Source organism: Sturnus vulgaris, chromosome Z (assembly GCF_052056855.1).
Source record: "Sturnus vulgaris isolate bStuVul1 chromosome Z, bStuVul1.hap1, whole genome shotgun sequence".
Lineage (NCBI taxonomy): Eukaryota > Metazoa > Chordata > Aves > Passeriformes > Sturnidae > Sturnus > Sturnus vulgaris.
The window spans coordinates 27195342-27220550 of record NC_142283.1 but is presented as its reverse complement, the minus strand read 5'-3'; the positions used below and the strand labels follow the sequence as shown (position 1 = coordinate 27220550).

General features: G+C 36.8%; 1 protein-coding gene across 2 annotated transcripts in view; it reads right to left on the bottom strand.

Annotated features, from left to right (window-relative positions):
* The window catches only part of PCSK5 (proprotein convertase subtilisin/kexin type 5), a 245934-nt gene that overhangs the window by 160784 nt on the left and 59941 nt on the right, over positions 1–25209 (bottom strand). For both annotated transcript variants that reach the window (XM_088156600.1, XM_088156601.1), the window contains exons 4-5: positions 4241–4384; positions 1905–1981 (exon numbers count right to left, since the gene is read on the bottom strand). In XM_088156600.1, the coding sequence (XP_088012726.1) occupies positions 1905–1981; positions 4241–4384 (221 nt within the window). The remainder of the gene's footprint in view (positions 1–1904; positions 1982–4240; positions 4385–25209) is intronic.

The window sequence follows — 25209 nt, the reverse complement described above, 5'->3', positions numbered from 1 at the left end:
GCTTTTCAGTACCCGTGTAGTAGTTTGATTCTAGTTTAGTCTAGGGGCAACTAGGTAAAAAGGGCAAAAGCTGCAAAACCTGAAGGTGGTTAGCTGCTAATTATCATGCTTTCTGTATCTGCAAATTGGAAACATTGTGCCTCTTAAGTCACACTGCCAAGTAATCTTATACTGAAAACATGCTTCATGTATCCTTGGTGTCCAAAATCTGACTCTACACTGACACTATACGTCCTGATAACACTGACGAAACTTAGTACAGCACAGCTTCTGCCCTCCTATCACCACATTTCACTGCAGAATCTTGGAGGCTGGGCAGTGAAAACACTTAAGGGGGAGGCAGGGTATGAAAACTAAAATCCCTTAGGCTCTAGGAGATAAAAGCAGCAGTCCAAATTTCTACCCTATATAAAACTTTAACTACTAATAAAACAGAACACAGACTCCCTTTTCTGGACATGCTTTGTAAGAAAGCAACTTCAGTACTCAGCCAAAGAAAAAAAATTGATTTCACAGGTACGTGGCTTTTTGCTGCACCCAGAAGTCCTTGAAAGTGCACTGAAATTTGGAAGTCTCCAACTGTACCCTTGTTATGCCCCAAGTCCAAGAACAGGAACATCTTCACACAGATGAGCCAGGATGTGTCCTTGAAGTGCGCATAGGGATAGGAGTGTGGTGAACAGCAGAAGAGAGGGATGTGTTGTGATGCAAACTTGCAGCTCAGCTGAAGAGTATTTGCAGAGGGCAAGTAATGAGGCCCTGTTCTTCCACCTCTCCTATTATGATGTAACACCCTTCCCTGCCTTTACGAAAAATGTTTTGACCAGGAGAGGATTCTCCCATCAAAGTGTGATCCAAAGTTGCTCCAACTTATTTCTGCAGTTAAATCAATATTAAGTTTTGCAGCTGACTCCCAGCTTTCACCTGCTGCATTCTTCTGGACAAAATTTGTTTGTAAGAAAGAAACAACACAACTCCCAAAGCATTTTAGCTGTGTAATACAAGGTTTTAACCTTTGTAGTTTCTTTTCTGGGGGCAGAGAGTATTAAATGCTTTTCACAATTAAATAAAAAACAAAACAACAAACCAAACTTCAAGAAAACAAAATGCACAGTAAACATATTGACAAGTAGGATTCTCCTTCCTTCAAATGATGCAATTCAACAGAAAGATGTTTCTTCCTGCCAAGTACCTAGCTAAGAAAATGTTACCAACAAACTGCCCTCAAATATCCACCGAGCAGAAAGGTGGCCCACTTCCTGAGGTAAGGTGGCCTCCCTAATTTGCCCCAGCCAGGGCATATCCAAAGAGCAGAGCTGGAATCAGAAATATCAGAACGCAGAACCCTGAAGGGGAAATACGTAATACATTGAGATATCTCCAACTAGTCATGTGACACAGATATAACCTGCCAGAATTCCCACTTCTGTATTCTATCAAACTCCAAATGAAAAATCTCCATCACTTTAAAAGATGTTGTTAGAGGCCCAAAAAAAGCAACAACCTTCATGAACCTGCCTACTTCAATTAAAAAAATTCTACAAAGTTCAAGAGAGTTAGAAACTAGGGCACTTGCAACACATAATAACCCCCTAATAATTCAATGAAATTTATATTTAAGAAAAGCAAGTAATCACATATATTCTGCCTCCCAAAGGGATTGAAAATGGTTCATTTCACATATCCAGAACTCTTAGATTAATTTTTAGTTTTCAGATAGTTTCATATGCTTTCCAAGAGTCATATGTGTGCACGGAAAAGACAAAAATATGTATTTCACAAAGATTTTAACGCAGATCATTCTGTTTTATGAGGAATCAAGTTTTGTAGAGCTTCATAGACAAATTGGTACTTTCTACCTGATGGCTCAGATTGAAAATGTCAAGGGTGTCATAATGCCTTACTTGTTCTCGTTGCTAGCATCATATCGAGGCATAGGGTCAAAATCATTTCCATTTACATCAAAACTGGCCTGCGAATCCTGTATCCAACAAAAGAAAGAAAACCATTTGCTAAATTACCATTGACTCATGTGGCCTATACATTTGTTAATAGTTTCTTACAAGTAAGTAATTAGGCTAACTAATATTCCTGTGATTTTATAGTGACTGTCTTTTAGGAAAGCATTATATATAGGAATTATATATTTTATTTTAATTTTGGGAAACAGTGAAGGACAGAGAAAAAACGCTCTGAAAAAGTATAGGTCTAGCATTAGGGAGGAAATAGAAAATGGTGCTTCATTTAACCAGAAGACTACTTCTCTTGTAAAAATCTTTCAGAAGTTAAGAGAATTCATTCTCAAAAATGGGATTTTGCTGAATGTTTTAAGATTCAAAAATTCATCTGCATGACTATAACTGAAATTTCAGCCTTGTTTCAAGAAATAAGAATAATAAAATTTTCTTAAGAATATTGTTATAAAATTACATCTTGGAAAGCAACACAAACCACTTCCCCATTTCCTTGAGAGTATAACTGTTTCAAATATCTGCAAGATACCTGTCTTTTTGTTCCATATTTATCATGGTTCTTACAGCTGAAAATAGTTCATAGAGTGAACAGCTGCTGGTTTGTATGGCTCTCATTAATTGATGCAGTAGCATGTGGTATGTTGACACGGCAAGCAGCAATATATAAATTCTTGTTTGTTCAAAACCAGTTACATATCCACCTCAAATATTCCTATTTGCAGCCCCATCACCTATAATTTAAGATATAAAAGGCATTTGTGATCAAACCAGAAATATATATTGCTTGTGAATTTGGGGAATTCCTGGTTGGCGTGAGGAAAGGGAGAGAGGAGTGGTAAGGATATAAATAGTTGCTTTAAATTCAGTGGTAGGTCAGTACTGGAATGAGGTGACATGATACAATCTGGGTCATTCACTGGGGAAGTAAAATTATATGTGTTTTATTTAATTAATTCAAGATATTAAAATGAAATATGTGTCATGTTCTAGGGTCAAACATACATTGACAAACAGGGCAATTGCTCCCCACTTGTGTTTTCACATCCTCCAAGATGAGTTCCACACTGGCATAAGGAAGAATATATATGTAAATATGGCTAATTTAAAGTAAGTGGCTATAAATTGTCGACACAATTGTAGTTTTTAATGGGTTGTTAAAGATGTCTTTGTCACGATCTCTTAATGCTCTATCAGGAAGATAAATTTGCTGACAAAAAACCAAGCTTTTGTGTTTTGGGCTCTTTAAAAAGACCTACATTTGTAATGGGAATGAAGGTACATGCATGCCTTGCACTGGTCATCTTCACCAGTCCAGCTCAATCCAAAGATATTTGCTTCTTTTATTACTCTCTGTAGAAATACACCTTGCACACTTTATTTCAGACAAATTGTAAGTTCCTCACAGTTACATGCCTTCAGCTAATGCCTACTTCCAAAAGATAGGACAAATCACTCCAGCAAAATGTGGTCCTGATCCTCTGAACTCTGACACCAACACAGGAAGCAACCGACTAGAGAAGAAGATTGCCCTTGTGTTATCGGCCTCCAAGACGGATGAAATCAGTCATCTAAATGTGGTCAACCACAAGCAAACAGAAACCTCCTGAGGCAGTGTGAGGCACAGAACATAGAAAACAATGGAAGCAGCTCTATTAGAAGTTGAGAGGGGCCTCAGTAGTTAAAAGATGTTACTAAAAAGGATATTCTACAATAGAATATTCTACACCTGTTTTTGACTGAGTGAATCATGAAAGGTCATATACTTTTCCTCTCATATTGTTTCTAGCAGTATGATAAATAGCTTTAAAAATTAATGCATGGAAGGATTACTGTAAAATTACTGTCTTTGAGAAAAGCTTCTGTCTCATTGACTAAATGTTATTGGCCAAATATGGAATTCAGCTGCCTATGCTAACTGAAAAGCAGTGTATTCCATTTCTAAGTTTTGAGAGCGTGAAGATATTAAATAAAAAAAATTGCAGAAGAGACAAAAAATATCCAGTATATTGGTTCCAGTCCTTCAGAAATTCAGGACTCAGCTACAAGAGGCATCCAGATATTTAATATGTTCAGATGAAACACAGTCTTAACTAAAACAATACACATAATCAAAAACTGTTTTCCTTCCCCCCATTGATATTAAAGTTAGAGGAAACACTTGGATGATTCTTCCTCTTTCCCTCCTCTCTTTCTCCATCTTTCTAGAAGCAGCAAATTATTTTTGAGTACTAAGAAAGCAGAAAATCTGGACTCTTGTGGACACTCACATAATTCTGCATCAAGTCTGGGTGGTTTCTTTCAATGCCGTCATCCAGGATGGTGACCACAACATTCTTTCCAGTGTAACCTCTCTTCCAAGCACCTACTATATTCATATCTGATTGGCAATGGTGGGTGTTGTCACTGCAGTGCTGGAGAGAGAAGAGGAGATAAAGATGTTGTATATTGGAGATTACTGAGCATTGAGAGATTGAGATACTATCATACTACATTGACATTATTATTTAAAATCACACATGAATATATTGATTTGAATAGGAACTATACAACATCAACACCTTTATTAGACAGAAAATAATTAAAAGAGAAGCAAATTGTATAAAAGCTGCTAGTTGCACTTATTTCTTTCTGATAACTCTTCATGCTAAGGGAAGCATTCAGCTGTACTAAATTTGAAATATTTGAAATTTTTTTTTCAAAAAACCAAACCATATGTGAATGAAAGTAGACAAATGCCTGTACTGAAATGGTCATGGAAAAAAACTACCTTGCTCTTCAAAGCTTACATGCTGTGTACAATTTCTTGACAGAATGTTTGGAAACTAATCAAGACTCATTTCTATCTACAAAAGAAGGCTTTTGGCAGGTTTTGTGCAGAATCAGCAGGAGATGAGCTGCAGTTAAGAACCTGTAATGAAAACACTACCCTGAAAAGCTTGAATCTTAGGAGGTTGGATTGTAGATAGCATTGATTGACAGCAGCCTGGAGTACAGCTTTCAGAGCAACCAAGTCCAGTATGATGGAGAAAGAGTTTAGTGTACATTGAAGCTGAAAGCCTCTTCCTAGACACAAATGCACCCAGTTCATGTGAAGAAATCTGGCTCACCATGGCAATGAGACATGACCCTCAGGTATTTGTAATGCCCCATTAGCCACTCTCTAATCCACAAGCACAGCCCTCCCCTGTGAAATTAGTTCAATGGACCTCTCTCATCAGTACTGGTTTCCTGCAGCTCCACCAGGCTCAGACAGAGCAACAAGCAAAAAGAGAAAAAAGAGGGTGTACAGGGAAGGGTAAAAGCAAAGGGTGGGAGGATAAAAAAAGAAATTTAGGAAGAAATCTGTATCATAACAACAGCAACTGTAAGGTATGCTCCATCTCAATCCGTGCCCCACCACCTCATGTCCCCACTTCAGTCCCATGTCTTGTCACTCTACAACTTGTAAGATGTAAATAGATTAGGAGGGGTGCACTCCACTTTAGTCTCCTCCACTTAGCACACTGAAGAACCATTAGCAATCCTATGTGCAAAGTGATTTCTATTAAACCATAATTTTCCACCTCCTCCTTTTTCTCCAGTTTACCGCCCAAATCAGAGGATTTAAGAGTGGTCATTTGTTATTACTAGAGCAAGGTTTTATTATTATGCTTAATATAAGGTTTCTTGCGGGGTCTTTCAATTGCATCCACAAATATCTGTCTCTCTCTGTCTATCCATCCCCACACAAAGGATTTCAGGGACCAGTTCCAAGGAATGTGTAGCTTTTGTTCTCTGTATTGCTTGCAAATGCTCATGCTGCTGGCTTTATGAAATTAATTACAGTGTAAACTTGATGTCTGAATGTAATGCTTGTACACACGAGGATTTCTAATGTACAAACAAGATGGTTAAACAAATTTAATGTTTCCAGGTACATTTGTCTTTTTCAAAATGTTACTAAATTAAATATCAGAAAATACCTGCAAAAAATTTTAATACCATTTTCCAAATTTTCTGATGTGAAGACAAAGAGACAGGAAGGTGGAACCACCAGCCTTTAGCCACAGGGTAAACTCAAGAGTCAGCTACAATGGGCAATCAGGATTCCTGGCTCTAGCCTCCAGTCAGATTTACTGGACCATTACACTGTGCCTTTATCTCCATTTTTGAAATGCCAAATGACCCTTGGCTGCTTTGCTTAATGTCTTGTCTTCTCTTCCTAGGGGATGAGCTCGTTATTTTGCTTTTATGCCAGCCAAACAACACAGGCTGAGCAAGCATATGGGTATTTTAATCCCCAATTCTTTGCAAGCTCTTTGGACCTCTGCCAGAGATCACCCTTAATGAGTCCATTGGCCTCACTTGCCTTACTTGAATATTTGCTTTTGTGATGGTGACTGAAGGATCCTTTATTACATGCATGGAGACAACCATGAAAGACATCTCTTGCCTTACTGTGTGCACTGATGATTCTCTCATGAGACACATGAGGTCAAATTGATTAACGAAGTGTAAAACAATCTGTGGGCGCACTTGTAACTTTAGTGCACAGCATATATTAACATATAGATACAAAACGTAAAGGCAGCAAAGAAGCATCCAAGTAGTTCAACAGCAGATGAAGGGCTCAGTTATTATCATTACAATAAAAAACAACTTCCCATGTTCTATTTAAAGAGCATCTGATTTTTTTCACCTCTACTCCCTACTCGTTTGTCTTCTATTCAATTATTTATTTTTGTGGTTTTTAATTACTGCACTGTTTCTAGCCTTTTTTTTCTGTTCCAGTACAGTCTTTTACCACTGAAACCCCAGTTTTGTTTAATTAGACATCTGATCTAACATTCCTGTAATTTAATCACAAATTAGACTTTCCCTCATATTTGTGTCTGATTTTCTCCAGATAAATCAGAATGGGCATTTTCCTCTTCAAGCAGTCTGATGTGTCTTTAATAAAGAACTTTAAATCTTGGAGTGCAATTGCTCTTCATATCATTTATGGTATATGGTGTATGGTATATGGTATACGGTATACAGTATACGGTATATGGTAGAGATATGCCACTCCACGTACAACAGCATCTAATATGCTAGCCACTACTTGGCCTCACTTGCACTCTTTCCTGTCCCCTTGGACTGGTTATGGCTGGGACAGAGTTAACTCTCTTCACAGTGGCTAGTATGGGGCTGTTTAGGATTTGTGACAAACAGATTGGATAAAACAGGGATGTTTTCATTATTGCTTAGAAATGCTTACCAGAGCCTAAGCCTTATTTTCTCTTCACATCACTCCCTGAGTGAGAAGGCTGGGGGTGGACAAGAAGTAGGGAGGGACACAGTTGGGACACAGGTGACCCCAACTGACTAGATCATAGCATGTCATGCCCAGTACTAAGAGCTGGGGAGGGGGAGAAGGAAAGTGAAAATGTTCTAAGTGATGGCATTTGTCTTCCCAAGTCATTTTTACACAATGGAGCCCTGCTTCCTGGAGATTGAACACCTGGGAAATACTGAATTAATTCCCTATTTTTTATTGTTTTAATTATTAATTATTAATTATTAATTGCTAGTGTGTGCAGCTTTAGCTTTCCCTATTAAATTGTTTTTATCTCAATGCATACATTCTCTTGCTTTTACCCTTGTGCTTCTCTCCCTGATCCCATTGCTGAGGGAGTGAGTAAACAGCTATATGATGCTTAACTGCTGGATTGGGTTAAAATTCCTCTTTACTTCAAAACACATTTCCTGCAAGGAAATTTCCTGGGATCCATTCTGTAATTTTTCTTTAACCACCTGCTGCTTCTCTACCACCAATCCGAATTACACTGTCAGATTGTTAGCAGAGGGCTGGTTTTAATTAATTTGGAAGCACTTTTTCAATTTACAATGTTACCCAAATAAAAAACTACTAAACATCTGTCATGATAATAAAAGTTACGTGATTCAGAGTTACTGAATTCTGTATCAATGAACAAATACTGAATTTTATGGTTTATTTTCAATCTACTTCCCATATTCTTTGTTGTTAGAAATTTTATTTGAATTTGAATTTTATTTGTTAGAATAAAAACAACTTTTGCCATGATCATGTACAAAGACAGTGGTTAGAAACTTTCATTAGATCTGTCAATCCTTGAACTGTTGTTTTCTCGATTTTAAAGGAAATGGCATAAAATAGACTATTCTACTGTATTTTCTGCCTCTCTAAACAGATAAGGTAATTCAGAAATTTCCTGCATTGGTACTATGACTAGACAACTGCATTAAATTAGCACTACTTCAACATACATTGCTCTCATCCATAGCCTGGAGTATACCACCAAAAGGAATAAACAAACTCTTGTCCAGCTATTTAGAGTAATTTTACTGAGATTTTATAAGGGCATTCAAAGCATGATGTTTTTCTTTGGGTTGTTTAATTTGAAAATGTTAATGACACAACCAATTGTATGTAATAGAAACCATGTACAAGGAGGAAAAAACTTCTGAAGTACACATAGAAGAAGGAAGGCTTTTGCATGAAAAATTTCAAATAGTGAACTTTTCCCGGACTTGAAATTCAACATGACCATAAAAAGACAAAATATATCTTATTCTAGATATATCTTTGATACCTTTGGATAGACATTTTGGAAGCCTGCCTTTTCACAATTAACAAACAGACATAACATTAGAAATATTATCTGAAGCTTGCCTGTTGCAGTCAGCATCAGACATGGGCATGGATTCTCATGGTGATTTTGTGAAATGTCTCTAAAAACTACCTTATGGTCATTATCATTATCTTAATGTGTCTGCTACACTAATTTTTGTAGTTGGAGCCTCGGTGTATCCAGTTAGGGATCAGAAATGAAACTGAGCAGTTAAACTGAAATATCAAGAACATATCAATGATCAAAATGAGATAAAAATCAAATTACACGAACAATAACTGTAAAATTCTGTTCTGTCTTGCTTAGAAATGCCTATTAGTGTACAAAACCAGAGTAGAAACAGAAGCTTCTAATTCTGTGACATGCAGTTTCACAGAAATGGCATATTGTGCCCTCTCTAAGTCTTCATGATTTCATTGCACTGGTTTCTTGCAGTTTTTTTAGTTGCAATGAATTCTTTGGCAAGATCTAGTCCTTATCTACAAGGATATAGAGAAACACAACATGATAATCAGAATGACACAATTTTGAATACAAATTGTGAATTTGACAAGTCTTGTATCTCATTTAGTGTTAAAGTATCTATACTTGTGATCGCGAGAAAGCTCTGAAATACTACACCCCAGTCAGGGATTAGAAAAGATGGACTCTGTGTACTGAGAACAACGGCAGCAACAACAGCAAATTCTGGTTTCCTTAGACTAGTAGTGAAATGGTCCTTGGCACAGACAGAAGCAAAAATACTAGTCATGTTCTCTGCATCAGAGGGTTTTGTCAGCTAATAACCTGCAAGCATGGAGAGGACAGAAGTTGTGCAAGATCACTCCTAGAGAAAGGACAGTCAAAGACCTATGGCTTAACCTTGATCAACACAAGCAGAGAAAAAGAGGACACACAGGGCTGATTCTGACATTCTGTGGGGTTTAAGAAGTGACTATCTCCCTCTTCTGTGAAGGGAATGTAATGTGGAGCATTTGGCACTGCTGGCTTGGTCCAGGAAAATGCACAGGTAGCAAAGGTCATAAGCTTTTTTTCACAGAGGAGACATCCTAATGCTACATTCAGCTTTCTGAGGTACAGGTTTGTGCAGTGTTTTAAGTTAAAACTTGTCAATTATTCTCTCTTTTCCTGCAAAAAAAGAGAGAAATAATGTATTTTTTATTACACTTTTCAGGTGATCCAATTTTAAAGAGGAATGAAAGAAGCAAGCAAGATAGTAATCAAGAGAGTTGGCAAGCGAGGGTCCTTATTAAAATGGGTGTAAGACAATGGGATCTACTGAAATGAAGCCAAGAAATAAGTACTTGAAAGCTACATTTTCTAAACAGACTGTTAAAATAACGTTTATTTTAAAAAGTACTTTTTTTTTTTATTATTTTATCACCAAAAAAAATATTATCGATGAAGAATTTTTAGAAGGAGGAATACTTGCAGATCTTTATTTCTATTTTTCTCAGGCATAATCTGATAGTGCATGATAAATAGCACTTGCTAACTGCATACAAAAAGTATTTCCTTCTGAGTTTTATCTTTAAATAATTTCTGATTGTTGCTACACACTATATTTTTAAGATCTAGCAGGAGCAGGCAGATAATACAGAGTCTGATTAATCTCAAATACAAGATTATTTTGCATGAAGTATTATCCAGCTTCTGGAGTCATGCTTTGCTGAATTGCTACTTTTTTAAAAATCTGTACCTGTATCAAGAGAAATATTTCAAGACTGCATCACATTAAATATTTAATTCCAATTTATTGCTTGTGCAGCTTCAGAGAGTTTAGTTAATTTACTTTAGAGATTAATTTGGTTGTTAAGCTTCACTGATTCATTAACAAAGAATACACTTAGAGGCCAGTAAAATAATCACAGACATACATTATTTTTTGCCTCTTAAAGCAATAAAGAAGAACAGAAAATCAATATGAAAGAGCTTCTTACATTCATAAGAGTATCTGATAACTTACAAACCTACATATACAGGTTTTTGCAGTGAAAAATAAGGAGGTCATAAATGTTATTTTTTTGGTTGTGATCAAACTGCTATTCTTAACAAAAGTAGAATAATTCATATTGTGTTAAATTTATGTTCAAGATAAATCCATTCATCACTGGCACTTTTTAAAATCAGTTCTTGTGTTTTTTCTGTAAATTGTGTGCTGGCTTAAAGAGGAATTAATTTAGGGAAGCCCTTTATGCCCATTTCACACAGGCTGATGACAGTGCACCCTTTCTAGCAGTGGAAAGCTCCCCTACTTCTAGATCTTCACACAGTGAAGTTTCTCTCCCAGCTGCAACTGCCTCTAACATCTCCTCCTACATGTCTGCTACCTGTGTCTCCAGTAGGACATCTGCCACTGTCCTGGCAGTCCTGTTTCCTTCCCATGTGGTGGCAACAGGAGAAGTTCCTTCAAAGCCAAGAAAGAAAAGTAGCTAAAAATGCCTTATGGTTATCGTGCATGTTCTGCCACCTCCACTAAGAGGCAAACATGAAAGTTTCATTTAAAAACTTTTTAAAACCAGTGTCAAAGGTCATTACAATACAACAATAAATAATAAATAATAACAACTACAGCAACAACAATGATGATAACAAATGGCATATTAGACCTGGTGCATCTTGTATATCCTTGCATCGCTGCTCATGTGCTGAAAGGTATGTGTCAGTGTATAGGCTCTCCCTGGGAAGCACTGGGATAAATATAAGAACAGCATGCAGAACATTTTGGGCAGGGAGAAAGAAAAATAAGTAAACCATTTCCTGGGGTTATTGCCAAAAAATGCCAGAAGGAAAGAAACTTGCATTGAAATGTATGTCTGTATGCAGCCCTATTCTCTCAAGATCACTGTGCAATGACTTACTGCTACTGCTGCTGCTGCTACTATTGATACCATCAATAGCCTACTTAGCATGAAAAGGCCAGGAAGAAGATGTAAAGTTAATGCAGTTTTCCTTGTCCAAAGTCTTGTGTGCGAAAAAAAGGCATGGAACTTCTTTTACTAATTAGACAGAATATGTGAGAAGAACAGCCTGAGTGGTGCATGATCAACCCTGGTGATTCGGTATTTATGAAGGACGAATGACTCCTCACAGAGACATCTTTTCTATTTTAACATTTTACATGGCCTTTGACTCATTTTTTAATTTGACCTTTCCAAAATCACAAAAAAAAAAAAAAGAAAAATATGGCAGGAATAATTCCTTTTACAGGGAGTCCGAAGATGCTTTTTTTTAAATGCATCAGTTCATGCAGTTGCAATTGTCTAGTAAGATCAAATTTCTCCCTCCCTCTCTCTCAAGCTAGACCTGATGTTTTCATTATTTTGAAGAAAACTACTAAAGACAGAGATGGTAAACATTGTTTTAAACTAGTTTTCCTAAGTTTCTAATGATTCTTGCCACAGTACTAAAGGCAGACTCTTCAAAATTTACTTTTTAAGCTGTTTCCAAGTCGAAGACCATTACTTCTGTATCTATTTGTTAAGGAGCGTGGAAAACAAAGGTGGTTTTATTTAGACTTTTAGCAAACATATTACAGAATTGAAATAACTGCATGGAAAGAAGGCCCAGAGCACATGGCTCCAATTAAGCACTAACCTTCCAAGAAACTGATTGATGTGTGGGAGGAGCCTGGGGCTTACACAGATTGACTTCCTTCTCTTTTCCCTCTTTTTTCATTTTACAGTGAAAAGGGAAGAGTGGTGTTTAAGAATATACAATTTTGGGATGCTGGGGCTGGGCAGGGAACTGATACAGGATGGACTAGGAAACTTTTTATAAGAATATTATGAACTTTTAGGAGTAAGAGCATTTCCAAGGAAAAAGATGAAGAGATGTTGACTCTGAATGCTTGTATGCAACTTTTAAAGATTCTTGCACTGCTGCAATCCTTTTTTCTCTATTTTATGCTGTGGTCTGGTGCCTCTGATCCATGAGGCTGATACCCGGTGCTAATGGCTGGATGTATTGGGGAGAGGGGACAGAGGGACAAGGAGAGGGAGTGATGTGAGACAACAGGACATGTCCAGGAGGCTGAAGGAAAGATACATGTTGTACTCTTTCTCAGGGACCAAAAGTGGGTAGGAAATACAGGACACTTTTAGGTCAGGATATGAAGAGAACCCCATATTCCATTACTAGTAATGGAAAATGCATTGGTGTTTCGCAGGCTGAAACTGTTTCACAGTGCATTCAGTCCAGTAATAAACATCTATGCTACTTGATACCTAGCAGCCTTTTCCCTAAGAACCATAAAAGCCATCAGATTATTGTGGCCTTGGTCCATTATTTGTTCAGGGATATCAGAGGAGATTACAACTTGCCAGAGGACAAACTTTAGGATCATGAAACTACTCTCTTGAGACACAAGTACAGAAATCACTTCACATCCTCCTTAAACAGCCTTACAGAAGTGTTCCATCTAACACTGGAAATGCATGCTCTGAAATAATAGTATTTTAGCTTGCCTACATTGAAGTAAGTGATGTAGGCATCAGTAGGCTTTTTCACCATTTGAGTGTGCTAGGGTTGATGAATGCCAGGCCCACTGTGTAGTAAAAGTGAAACTTGGGAAGATAAGGTCAAACCAATAGAGAGGGCGGATAGTTATATTTTGCAGTTGAGATCATCTGGCATAAATGAGAGAACTAGCCCAGAGAAGCTAGGGAGCCCTGGGAAGGAAAAGGAAGGATTACTCAAGAACATCAACAAAAACCCAACAAAGAAACACCAAAAAGTTTTGCATAAGATAAAGAAGCATCACACAATTATTTTTCTTACTGTCTCAGGAAATTTGACTCAGATAATCAAATTTTGAAGTTCCTCTGCAATGCTGGAGAAAGTTAATCCAGAGATTTATGACACAGCTGTGCAAGAAAGACTGTGCAAAATAGGCAATGAATGTAAAAATGTTGCCAAAACAGGAAATCTCAGCACTGTCAGGATTCAAGCTATCTTAGAAAACACAGATATTGGAGAAGGGTTCTGGAGAAGTCCAGTGCATTTGAAAGCACTGTTTTTATGGAGAACTGGACACAGACTGATGTCTATTGAGCTTTAAGGGTCTTGGGAAGCTGCTGCTTAACAAAAGCTTGACTTTAGCATTAAAGACACATAGATTCCATTGTTTTCAGCAGTGCCATAAAGGAACTTCTCCTAGCTGGAAAAAAAGTGATTGAATATATGGAACTAATCTGAGAACACAGTTTTGAATTAATACTGTAAGAATGTATTCCTCTAGACAGAGAGAATATACAACCACAGTGTATCCACCCTTTATGCACATCAAATATAATTTGTCTAACAACAAATGGACGAATATCACATTCATCACTATTGGCTTATACTGTGCATAAGGCCGTCTTTGCACTGAAATTATATTCATTCATGATTAACTGTTTCAGTATTTGCAGATATCTTTACAAATCCAGGAAGTCAGTAGGGGAAACACTCAAAGAAAGTAGTAAAGAAAGCTATGATCAGAGCATTGTCAGAAGGAAAAAATTATACAATCAGAAGTAAAGGTTGGAGTTTAATTTTATGATTGCTGACAATTCCTCTGTGTCCACCACTTTCTGGAACTACAGCTACAAAATATTCTTTGTGCTTGTTACAACATTCTCCGAATTCCCCTTTGTCATTCCTACTATCATTATCTTCTACAATTCCTGTCAGTTAGCTTTCTCATCTCAGCTTACTCTACTTTCAAATCTGAGCTGTAAAATGGATGATCTTTTCCCTCTTTATTTTGTTCCTCCCACGAAGAGTCTGCTGTTTGAATGCAAATATGATTTTAAAATGAATGCACAAAAATATGCTGTAAAGTTAAAAAGGTTCTTACAAGTAAAAGGGGGAACTTTCAGGGAAATAGAATGCATCTCCAGTAAACTATGTTTCTCCATGTTCTACCACGAAAACAACCATGCTACAAAAACATATTTGCTTCTTTAAAAACTATAATGAAATCTTTGAGTTCATTAAAGACATGGTATGAATCTGTAAGCACTTAACATATCCACTCATAAGGAAGATAGCAGAAGATTTGGCTTATCAGTTTGTACTTTGAATACATTCTGATTCCTTAACATACAGTCTGTTTAAGGAAACATTACTTAGCATGTGCAATTATTAAGTCTCAAATCTTAAGAGGCTCCACTGTTTACTTGTAGTTCAGGAAGGTTGGAATATGTTCTTATATAGTGCACTCTCAAATCCAATGACAGAAAAGTTAGTGAAGCGGAAAGTACAGAGGGCAATAGAGAGTCATCTGGATCAGTTATGAAGGTGAACCTATTTAAACAGTGTGTTCTTAATAGTTTTACAATCATACAAAAAATTATGACTATAGAATTAAGAGTGCAAGGCTTAAAATGGGAGTCAGAAACCCAGTTATAGTTAAAAGGATTTAAAGTCTAAGGTAGACAGTCACCTACAGCTTCAAAAAGATGCTCTATGAAGTTACATATTCTTTGATAGTTATGCAGTGGGGTAGAAGAAGTAGGTTAAGACGCTTTTCTTAATGACAGCAGCAATGCTATTTCTGGAATGATATATGCATGTGCCTAGTATTGAAGTTTTACAGAGTGTTACTGGAGAATGAACACTGAGTTGTTGCTTGTTTTCTTGCTGCTTCTTGTCTGGAATAAGTGATGTAAACACAATTTACAGTGATTCTTAACAAGCTTGAAGAACCTATTTTATCTGAGAGGGTAAAGACATGATTTGACGGCAGCATGCAGTTAACTCAACATAGTTATATTTTTGAAGGGGGAATATTTCTTTCATCTAGTAAAGAATGGCCTAACAAGGTAAGTATGGACCAAGATAAACATGTAACTAAAAGGTGTAAGATTTTTAATCAAGACAATGCTCAATCAAACCTAAAGAGAATTAACCAAAGGAGTTCAAATCCGGATGCTGATTTCTGTGAGACTAATGTAGCTCCATTGAAGCCTCAGTAAGAAGTAGGATTTGGGAGAAATAAGCCTTTTTTCTGCATTTTATTTGAACTACCTTTAAATAATTTGAGAGGAAGCTTCAGTTTATGCAGTTGGGTGCTGGCTTAAATATAAGCATATCATGAATAACTCCACTCTAAATACACACAGAAACATTAATTACTATGACTAAATCTCAATTAAATATGCTAAGCAAAAACGTCAAAAGTCAACTAGATGATTTTAAAGGTCATCTAGTCAAACTGTTCTTCAATGAGCAAGAATTTATTCACATGTATTTGGAGAGGCAGCAGGCCACTCAAATGAACCCGTCAGTTCACAGATGAGTACCTGTGGGGATCTAAGCACAGAATTGACATGAAACATTAAAATGAGTTTGTTTTGTACTTTTCCCCCTTTTGACATCTTGCAGGAATTAGGGCTACAGCTATGAGATATGCCATGAGATGTGTGGCTAAGGTCATGATGGCCTGTTGATGGAGTGATGGGTTATCAGGTGGAGAATGACTCCTAATGCTGCCATCAGCCAGGTGGAAGAGGGACTGATGCCCTCACCATTGAGGTTCTGCTCCACCTCTGCACAAGACTCATAGTCTGTAATCTCTGAACTACTCTCAATATGATTTCTCATTTACATATAAAGTGGCTGCCCATCACCACCATTTATGATGTAAATTACAGAATATTTGACTGGTGTCACCTTCAGTACCAAAAGTATAAACTGGCAATTGAAACCCTCTAGGGCAGAGGATGAAATACAACCAACTTTGAGGAAAGGAAAGGAACTTGCTTATCTCCCAAAAGCAGGGGTATGGGCCGTTGTGATGCAAACACAGAGAGAGAGAGCAATCACGCACCTGACTCCAAGTTGGGTGAACAGGAAAAGAGACTTTTATTTACATGACCGTGGATTAGACAATGTTGAAAGAACCTCTGACTCCAATTGGCTTGTTACAATGTCAATTTCTCTTCCTCCGAAGAGGAAATGCAAACAATCCACTGTTTAGCAGAAAGAGAGTGTGAGAAAGTGAAACATGAATGTATCAACATCAGAAGGCGAAAAGCTCCAGGGCAACACAGGGGCACCTCTTTGGATGAGTTTTGTATCTCCAACTGAGCTGGAATATATTCAGGAATACTTATACATAGTACTGTATACATAGTACACTAGTGAATTTATCATTGGCAATCTAAAATAATCTGTAATTTGTTGCTCCAAAAACTGCACTATTGGTGACTCTTACGTTTGTGAAAGTTCCTATTTAAGTCCAGCAGACTTAAAGCACTGCAATGATTAATTTCACTGTTTGTGAATCTGCTCATGAAAGTTCTTACTGAACTCAACCGGAAATATGCTCCTGGATTGATTTTAATTAGAAATGAGGCCCACCCACACCCAGCCCCTCTGATTTCTGAAAACTAGCTGGAAAGCAACGGTGTTTATTTTATGCCAAAGTTAATGCAACACATCTACATTTAGGAGTGGGTGACAACATTTTTTAAAAGAAGTTGAATAAAATTTTGAAAAAATATCTTTAATTACTTCTGGAGCAAAATTTTAGAGATTTTAGTTGATAAGCATCACTACAGAGATATTTATTGTTTTAAAAAAAATATATGGGTTTGTGTGGTTGCTTTGCTATTGGTATGAGTTTTTATTCTTTTCAAGGAAAAAAAGATTTCTAAAAAAGGCAAGAAGTTGGTTTCATTTTATAACCTTGGTGTTGTGTAATACAAGTATTACACAACAATAAAAATAAAATATAAAGTAATAGCAATTATTTTATATTAATTCAACTGAAGATTCATCTCAGTCTTGTTACTGACACCCTCATCAATTCCTCTAGAGATGGAGGATTTGACATAAAACAATCCACAAAACCAACTAATGTAATGACAGGCTTTTTAAAACACAAAATTTGAGCCAATTAGTGTTGGCTTGGAGGACACTGAAAAAAATCAACAGAACTTTGAAGTATACATTAAGTTTAGGAATATGTTTAAATCTGTCCTTGATCTACAATGCATTCAGGTGGACGTCTATTTCTAGTGAAGTGCATGAGATCTGATGCCTGTATACTTTGTTGCACATAATCTCACTAACAACATCATTACATTTTATAATTAAAGAGCATTTTATAATTAAAGAACTCTCTTTTTATTCTTATGAACGGCCATAACAGCTGTTTTTTCCTTCCTATTTAGCCACTTTCTCTCTGTTTAGCCACTTTAACCTATCATCCCTTGACTTAATGGATGCCAGGATTTAACATGGATATGGTATTCTAACTGAGAACTTTTCAATCCACAATAAGTACTTCTCTTGTTTCTCCCAACACAACACATGAATTAAATGAACAACTGCATGCAGCATGATTAGAATCTCCTTGCCACCAAAAGGAGAAAGGGAGAACTGTCATTACACACATTCCTTCTGATTGAATTTTCCTTTATGAGTCCATTTCCTAGTAGTATCCCTATTGATAAATGCCTACAAGAAAAATAACTTAGGGAAACTGCTAAGTTAGAATTTTTATTATTATTATTATTATTTAAATCTAAATGCATATACAGACATACAAATTGTCCCACAGAAAGTAATTGCATTAGGAGACCTCTGCTGCTTTGTGCCTGCCTGGAGGCAACACGGGTCTTAACCTCTGTTCCCTTCACACTAACACTCATATATAGAACTTTTACATGCCAGGAGACTGAAAGAGATGCATGGCTCAGGCATAGTTTGATTTCTTCTACGACCATGGAACAAATCTTGTGTGTGAATCACTCAAACATTGAGACCACTGAAGATTTTTTTCTAGGCCTTGGTACAGTAACAAACCAAGCTTAAAAAGTGGCTTTGGCCACCCACGTAGATTAATTCTGAAGAATAAATGCTGAATTAGTCCTCAGAATGTGTCAGTGGTTATAGTTTACACAATGTACAAAATGGTCTTCAGGTATCACTGTGTTTGAAGTCCCAAACAAGATCAAAGCTGCTTCACACAGTAAGGTCAATACTTGAAAGTTTCAAACACTGGTGAAGCAGCAGTAGCCAGAAAGTGAAAGCAGACCACATCTCATGCCCAGTGTGAGTGCTTTAAAAGGCAGGAACCTTTCAGAAATGACAATGGGTCAATGTTATAAAGTACAGGCACAAAGTAGAATATGCAGAATACTTTTATCCTCTTACATAGTGTTCCATCACCAATCTGGAGTGGGAGCAGATAGAAATTGCAGGAGGCAATGTTTCAAAAAGGACAACCATGTGAGAGTAGCAAATACGTCTAATAATTAAATCAAAACTAACAGGATAGCTACCATAAACTGAGGGTCAAGATCCTCAAGAAAGCTGGACCAATCTAACTCCTCAGTGTTATTAGTGAAAATTTTGATCCATCCTCCTTTACTATCTTTTGGGTTTTTGTCGGTGTTTTTTCTTTAGTTGGTTGGGTTTTTTCGTTTGCTTGTTTGTCTGTTGTTTTGTTTTTTCTTTGTAGTTCAGGTAGTCATAAGAGATGACATAAAGGATAGGGAGAGGATTGAGGAGCTAGGGGCAAAGATACTGTAGGTGGTAGGATGTGAACATAGAGACTCAAGCTTGTGTGCTGTCTTGGGAAATTTCATCATCAGAAAAGGGTCTTGATTCTTAAACACATTCAGTGGTCTACAAGAATTTGGATTATTTTTCAGAATCATGTTTTCTGTAAGCAGACTGACTCCTTACCAAGATGTAAAGGCTGAAACACTTCCTAAGTATACTATATCAATTGCTTAATCTGCATTTCAATTCATGTGTAGGTGAAGTCCTAGTTAATAAAGGGTATATGGATTTCAGTGCTTCAGCAGCTGTTATCATATAAACATCCAAATGGTATCATACCATCCAAATGTGGCGTGTGAAAGCTTGCATTTAAAAAACTTTCCTCAACAGCTTATTTTCAGCCAGACTAGGAAGTTTATAATGAGAAAAAGTGATTCCAACTTAAACCAGGCTATGGAAGAGTTTTTTGTAATTTCATAAATGCTTTTGCTTTGCTTAACTTCTCTTGGGTTTTTTTTTGTTTTTTTTCCCCTAAATGGGATTTCTGGCTCCAAATATAATTGTATGACTAGGAGCTGATAAAACGCAAACTCAGAGTTTTTCACTCCCAAGCAGTAGTTTACTGTTTATTAATAAACTGTCTTGTCCAAAAGACACAAGAGAGGGAAAACCCTGCTATACATTTCATGTTTAGTTTAGCATATATCTGCTTCTCATTAAGCCACTGTGTTTATACCACATGGGTTTAATATAGTTTCAAACTTTTCAAAACTGAAAATAACTTACTTTGTTCTGTTAGAAATTCACATAAAAATCAATAAGGACAGGAAAAATACTTAAATGGCACGCTACTCATGATTTAGTGACTCTATCGCTATAGAAAGAGTAAGACAAAAGTAGTATTAATACCTTAAACGATTCACACTTTCATCTCTCAGGGATATCTGAGGCTCTTCACTCCTGCATACTTTCTCTCCCTGACCATCTTCTTTTCTGCTGTTAGCTGGAAATGAGTTCATTTTGAAACAGCCAGTTCTGCAGAATTTATAATCTTCTCAGCAAAAGAGCAAGCACAGATATTGCCTATAATGCCCCACATATTAGAATTGGAATATTTTCCAAAAAGCTCTACCTGCCTCTCCTTGAGAAGACTCAAGATCTTGTGTTGTCAGTCTCCTGTTCAAAATGCTTAATTTATTTAGGTTAATTTTCATCAAAACATATTAAAAGTAATGCAGATATGCAAACAGTTGCTGGACTTCTCTCCAAAACAGCATTGATGGAGTTTGCTCTACTGTTAGTCTCCCCTGCAATCTGTTCCTTATTGGTTGAGAAGAAAATCCTATCCACAGGGCTCGAGCAGCAGACGTAATGCAGAGATTTCATTGCATCTGAATTATCTAAAAATAATGCCAAGGATGACCTGCATTTAATGAAGTAGTGCAGAGCACAATTTATTGAAGTGTCTGTCCTCAATGCATTTGCTTCTTCTGTTTTGGGGGGCAAAGAGGAGCAGCTTGCATGTGCTTTGTGGGTTTTTTAAAAGCATGGACAAAAAAGGAGCATGAATTAATGTTGAAAAAGGCTCAGCAAGAACTAAGGCGCTCTGCAAACTGATAATTTTAGTGACAACATTTGCTTATGTGATATATACAAGAAGACACAATTGAACATAGACATAGGAATCTGAAAAGCTGGAGTTTTGATGACCTCATTCCATGGGGTTTATAAGGCATCTGTCTTCAGTTAAAAGGGGCACACTGATTTTTAACAACCAGGACAAGACATAACATCCTAGAACTAAGTACTGCTCTCTAGTTTCTTTTTTGACACATGTCAAGGTCTCCTCAAAGAGTATCACAGGTTGGAAGGAACCCACAATGATTATCAAATTCAACTTCCTGCCCCTCACAATAGTACCTAACACTAAATCATACTACTGAAAGCATTATCCAGACTTTCCTTGATCCTATGTACTGACTGGTTAGTAAATTGCCTTACACTTGCATAACACTTTATTTTTGCCTCCTGACTGGGAAGTAATATATTAACTGTTCGTGTCAGTAATTCCTAGAAGTCTCATAGGTTATGAGTATGCTTCTGATCAGGGCAAACTGAACATGTCACACTATTTCATTTCTTATCAATCAGACCACAAGACAGGCAAGTCTCAGAATTAATTCCACACCGTGGCTGTGTCGTTTTGGTAATTTTGGCATTTCTGATGCTAGTTCTTTAGGTGAGAAAATGTATAAAGTATTAGTTCAGTAGATACACCTTTCCTGAAGCATCTGCAATTTTAGTATGCAAACAACAGCAAAATAAAATATAAAGTTTGAAACAAATCAGTATTTTTTCTATTAATTAAATTACCTCTCCTCTTTTCAATAAATTAATAGAGTATTCAGTACTGTGTGGCATAAGAAATTGTTTTGGTATTTGGATTTTTAAAAATCTGAGAAGTGAATAGTTAACTAAGCAGTTGCTCTTGAAAACTGCTCTTAGAAAGCAATGATACGTTCTCTTTTGTAAAGAGGAAAAACAATTCAAAACTATTAAAAAAATCACTTCAAGGTAATTATGTATCTCTGTTTATACATCAATGGTTTTCCTGCTGAAGTGCAATGTAAGATAAAAACCGAAATATACTAGAATGTGCCCCAGTATGACATACAAAATCTAAAAGCAGATACTCATCAAATATCATTAGAAATTCAGCAAAGATTTTGAGGCAGTATTATTTTATTACTAACGGCAAAAACTATTCAGAAAAAGGCAGTGCAGGAAAATACAGTATTATACACAAATGATATTTCACAAAGAACATGATACAGACAAGTGCCTATAGTTTCTTAATGTGACTCAGTTGCTGCCCAGAAAAAAAAAATCCTTTAAAATAAGTTATGTAAAGATAGAAGTGAATACTCTGCTTCTGAAGATAAAATCACAGTAGTCAGTAGGCAGAGAAATGTGTGCTTTTGCTGTATGATTTATTGCTATACCTTTGACACACAGGAAAAGCTCTCCAAAAGCAAGCATGGAAATTATTTTGGTATTGCTTCTTCTTGCTTCAGGGAAAATGCTGGCACAACCCCTAGCTGGTGCTGGCTTCCATTTCGTGTTTCTGGGCACTTCCAGGTGTGCTTATCTAGGAGCCAGAACTGAATATCTCAAAGGAACAGAGCAAGAAGCCTATCTAGTCTGTCTGTCTTCAAACTATTTGCTAATCTTGCTAAACTATCTCCATTAATAATCTCTTTTCAGTAGGCATGGATAAATCCACTTCTACAGGCTTTTGTTTACTTAAAGTATACTGTTGTCTTCCAAAAGTAAATTAATTTAGGTCAAATTCTGTATTGCTTGACCTCATGCTATTGTTCTGCCTTTGTCCACAGAGAACAACAAAATATGTTTCCACATGTAGATTTGCAAGGTAATGTTTGGCAGGCAGAGTGGCTCTTTCTAGCAGCACCTCTGCTGAAGTTAAGTCACAGATCATCTTCTTAACTTTGTACAACACATGCAATAAAACTCAAAAGTATGAAAGTGCATGCAACAACCAGACCAAGTTACAAAATATGCAAAACAATTTCAAGCATGCCATGCCACCTCAAAAAGAACAACCACTTGGCTTCCACTATACAGAGGAAAGGAGAGAACAGTTCTTGGGAGGAGAATAAAAAGCGAGTGAGGTTTTCCCTTAGCTCTCAAACAAATGAGGACAATAAAAAGTGAGTGAGGTTTTTCCTTAGCTCTCAAACAAACTTTTAGGAGGTTGTAAAGGAGAGTGACATGTATTCATTTGCTGTGGAGTTAGCATATGGCAGGTGAAATTCTTTCTTGAATTCTGCCTCCTCATACCCGGGCCATCACTCAGATCCACTGTGACCTCTCCTTCTTCTTTTGTCTCTTTCTAGCCCATCTAATCAGCCACTCCTTCGTTTGTCCCTCTATCTCCTTTCACAGTCCCACCCACCACAGCTGCCTTTATTAATGGCAAGGCCAGGGATATAAAATCTTTTTCTTTGCTCTGCCACTTGCTTGACTGGGAGGAGAGGCACAAGGTAAGCCAACTCCCTACAGATCTCATCAGTGGCATAAGGGAGGCAACTCCCCTGTCTAACTTGTCACCTCCACCTTATTTCATGGCTACAAGATATTCAGAAACGCACATTACTCACTGCTGATAAAGGTTTATTAGTCCCATTCTGGCTGCCATCCAGAGTCAATTATACTGTGTCAGAGCAGAAGGGTCTGTCCCTCCCTGTGAGCTAGTATAGCTCACCTGGAACTCACAACTGTAACTGGAGAGCACTGTGTAGCATACTGGAGGAATTTTCTGAAGAAATGAAATAAACTGGGCTCACCAGACACTTCATTGAAGCTCAAAAGAGTGCTTGCTTCACAGTCCTCACTGAAAATGAAAAGTAAGCAATTTTCCCTGGGTTTTGGTTTCAGCATCAGAGCTCAAGGCAGCAAGCCCTAGATGCAAGTAATTTAGTACCAGCCTGTGTGGATTGCCCTCAATTGCAGTATAAATTACATTTCACCTGTTTATATCAGAAATCTTACAGTGCAAATATACCAATAAATGTGATGATTGATGACCAATACTGACTAATGAGGCTTCTCAGCAAATCTTTTACCTTCAACAGTTTTCTAAAAACCTCACTACATCAGTCTAAATCTATAATTGTGCTACAATATTATATAGCTGTTTGATCCAAGAAATTACTTTATTATTCACCAAGTAATTGGTAAATGTTAATTTCCACTATGGCTCAGTCACATGCTTTTACTGTGCCTTGCTGGCACTGCTAAAATCCTCTTCCACCTTGAACACCCTAAAACACATGGCATTTGTTGATCTGCTTGTCCTTTCAGTCCAGTTTTGTGAAAAGCCCACAGAACTAGAATCTAGTTCTCATAATCTGTTGGAGAAACAGCACTGCCAGTTATTGTATATTTTCTTCTATTTGAGTATGTTTTCAGAAGTTTTTGAAAAAATAAATAGTGTTTTCATTATGCTTTTCTAATATGTTTTTCTTATTTTTAAAAAATACCATGCAGTGGATCCCATAATCATGACAGAGGTAAATTACAGGTGCAGAAAGCTGTGCCTCTATGCCTGTGAGATTCCATTTTCAGCCTATCACTATGAAGCTCTTCTTAAAGTGGGGAACAAAAATAAATGGTCAACAACAGTACTCTGACTGAAGTCTACTAAAGTTATATTAATCACAATTTTGCATATATTTTTATTTTTTTAATATATTTACTTCCTCTTGTTTTTAATATATATTAGCATATTTACTCTCTATAGCTTCCTATGCAGACAAGATAAAGAAACTCATTTAAACAACTGGCAGGTACAGTGAAATCGATTAGGCACAAAGTCACCTCAGTCATTCTGAAGATGCTGTTTATTGTTAGCTCCAAGTTAAGCAACGTAAAAAATACAGAACAGCTGACTTCAACCTCTTTCAGTCAAAATCAGCAAAGTGATTGTATATAATTCATCCAGTTATTTGTCACCAGGTTATTTTGTCAACATCAGTGGAAGAGAAGAAATTTATTAGACTTAACACGATGGTACAAAGGTAGCTGAGCTCTGGGAATGGCATATAGGACTTAGTTATCTTCTGACTCAAAACTTTGAAGAGGATGTTAACTAGGGATTTTTTTTTCTTTTATATCAGTTTGTTCTGAACAAACTGGACCTGATTCTGTAGGTCACTTTTAAACAACAGTTGGATTGGTAAAGCTTCATATGCTAATTAGTCTATAAAAATATTCTATTTTACGCTTAAGCACAGATGCCTCAAGATTCAGAAGTTATGCTTAAGAAGTTGGGTTTTTTTCAACTTTCCTTGCTTTGGGGGAGGGAGGTCAGAAGAAAATAACCTTTTCTTTCTTTAAAATGCTGTGATGGCTCAAAAGAGAGAGGATGCTTGATTCTCTCTTAAAACTTTTTGCCATGGATATGACACAAACAAAAATGCATTCTTTCTAGCCTAGAAAATGAAAATTACAAGAAGTGGTACTTGTGAAGAAAAATCTTGGAGAGGAAAAACATCAATCAGATATGACTTGACAAAGTCTTT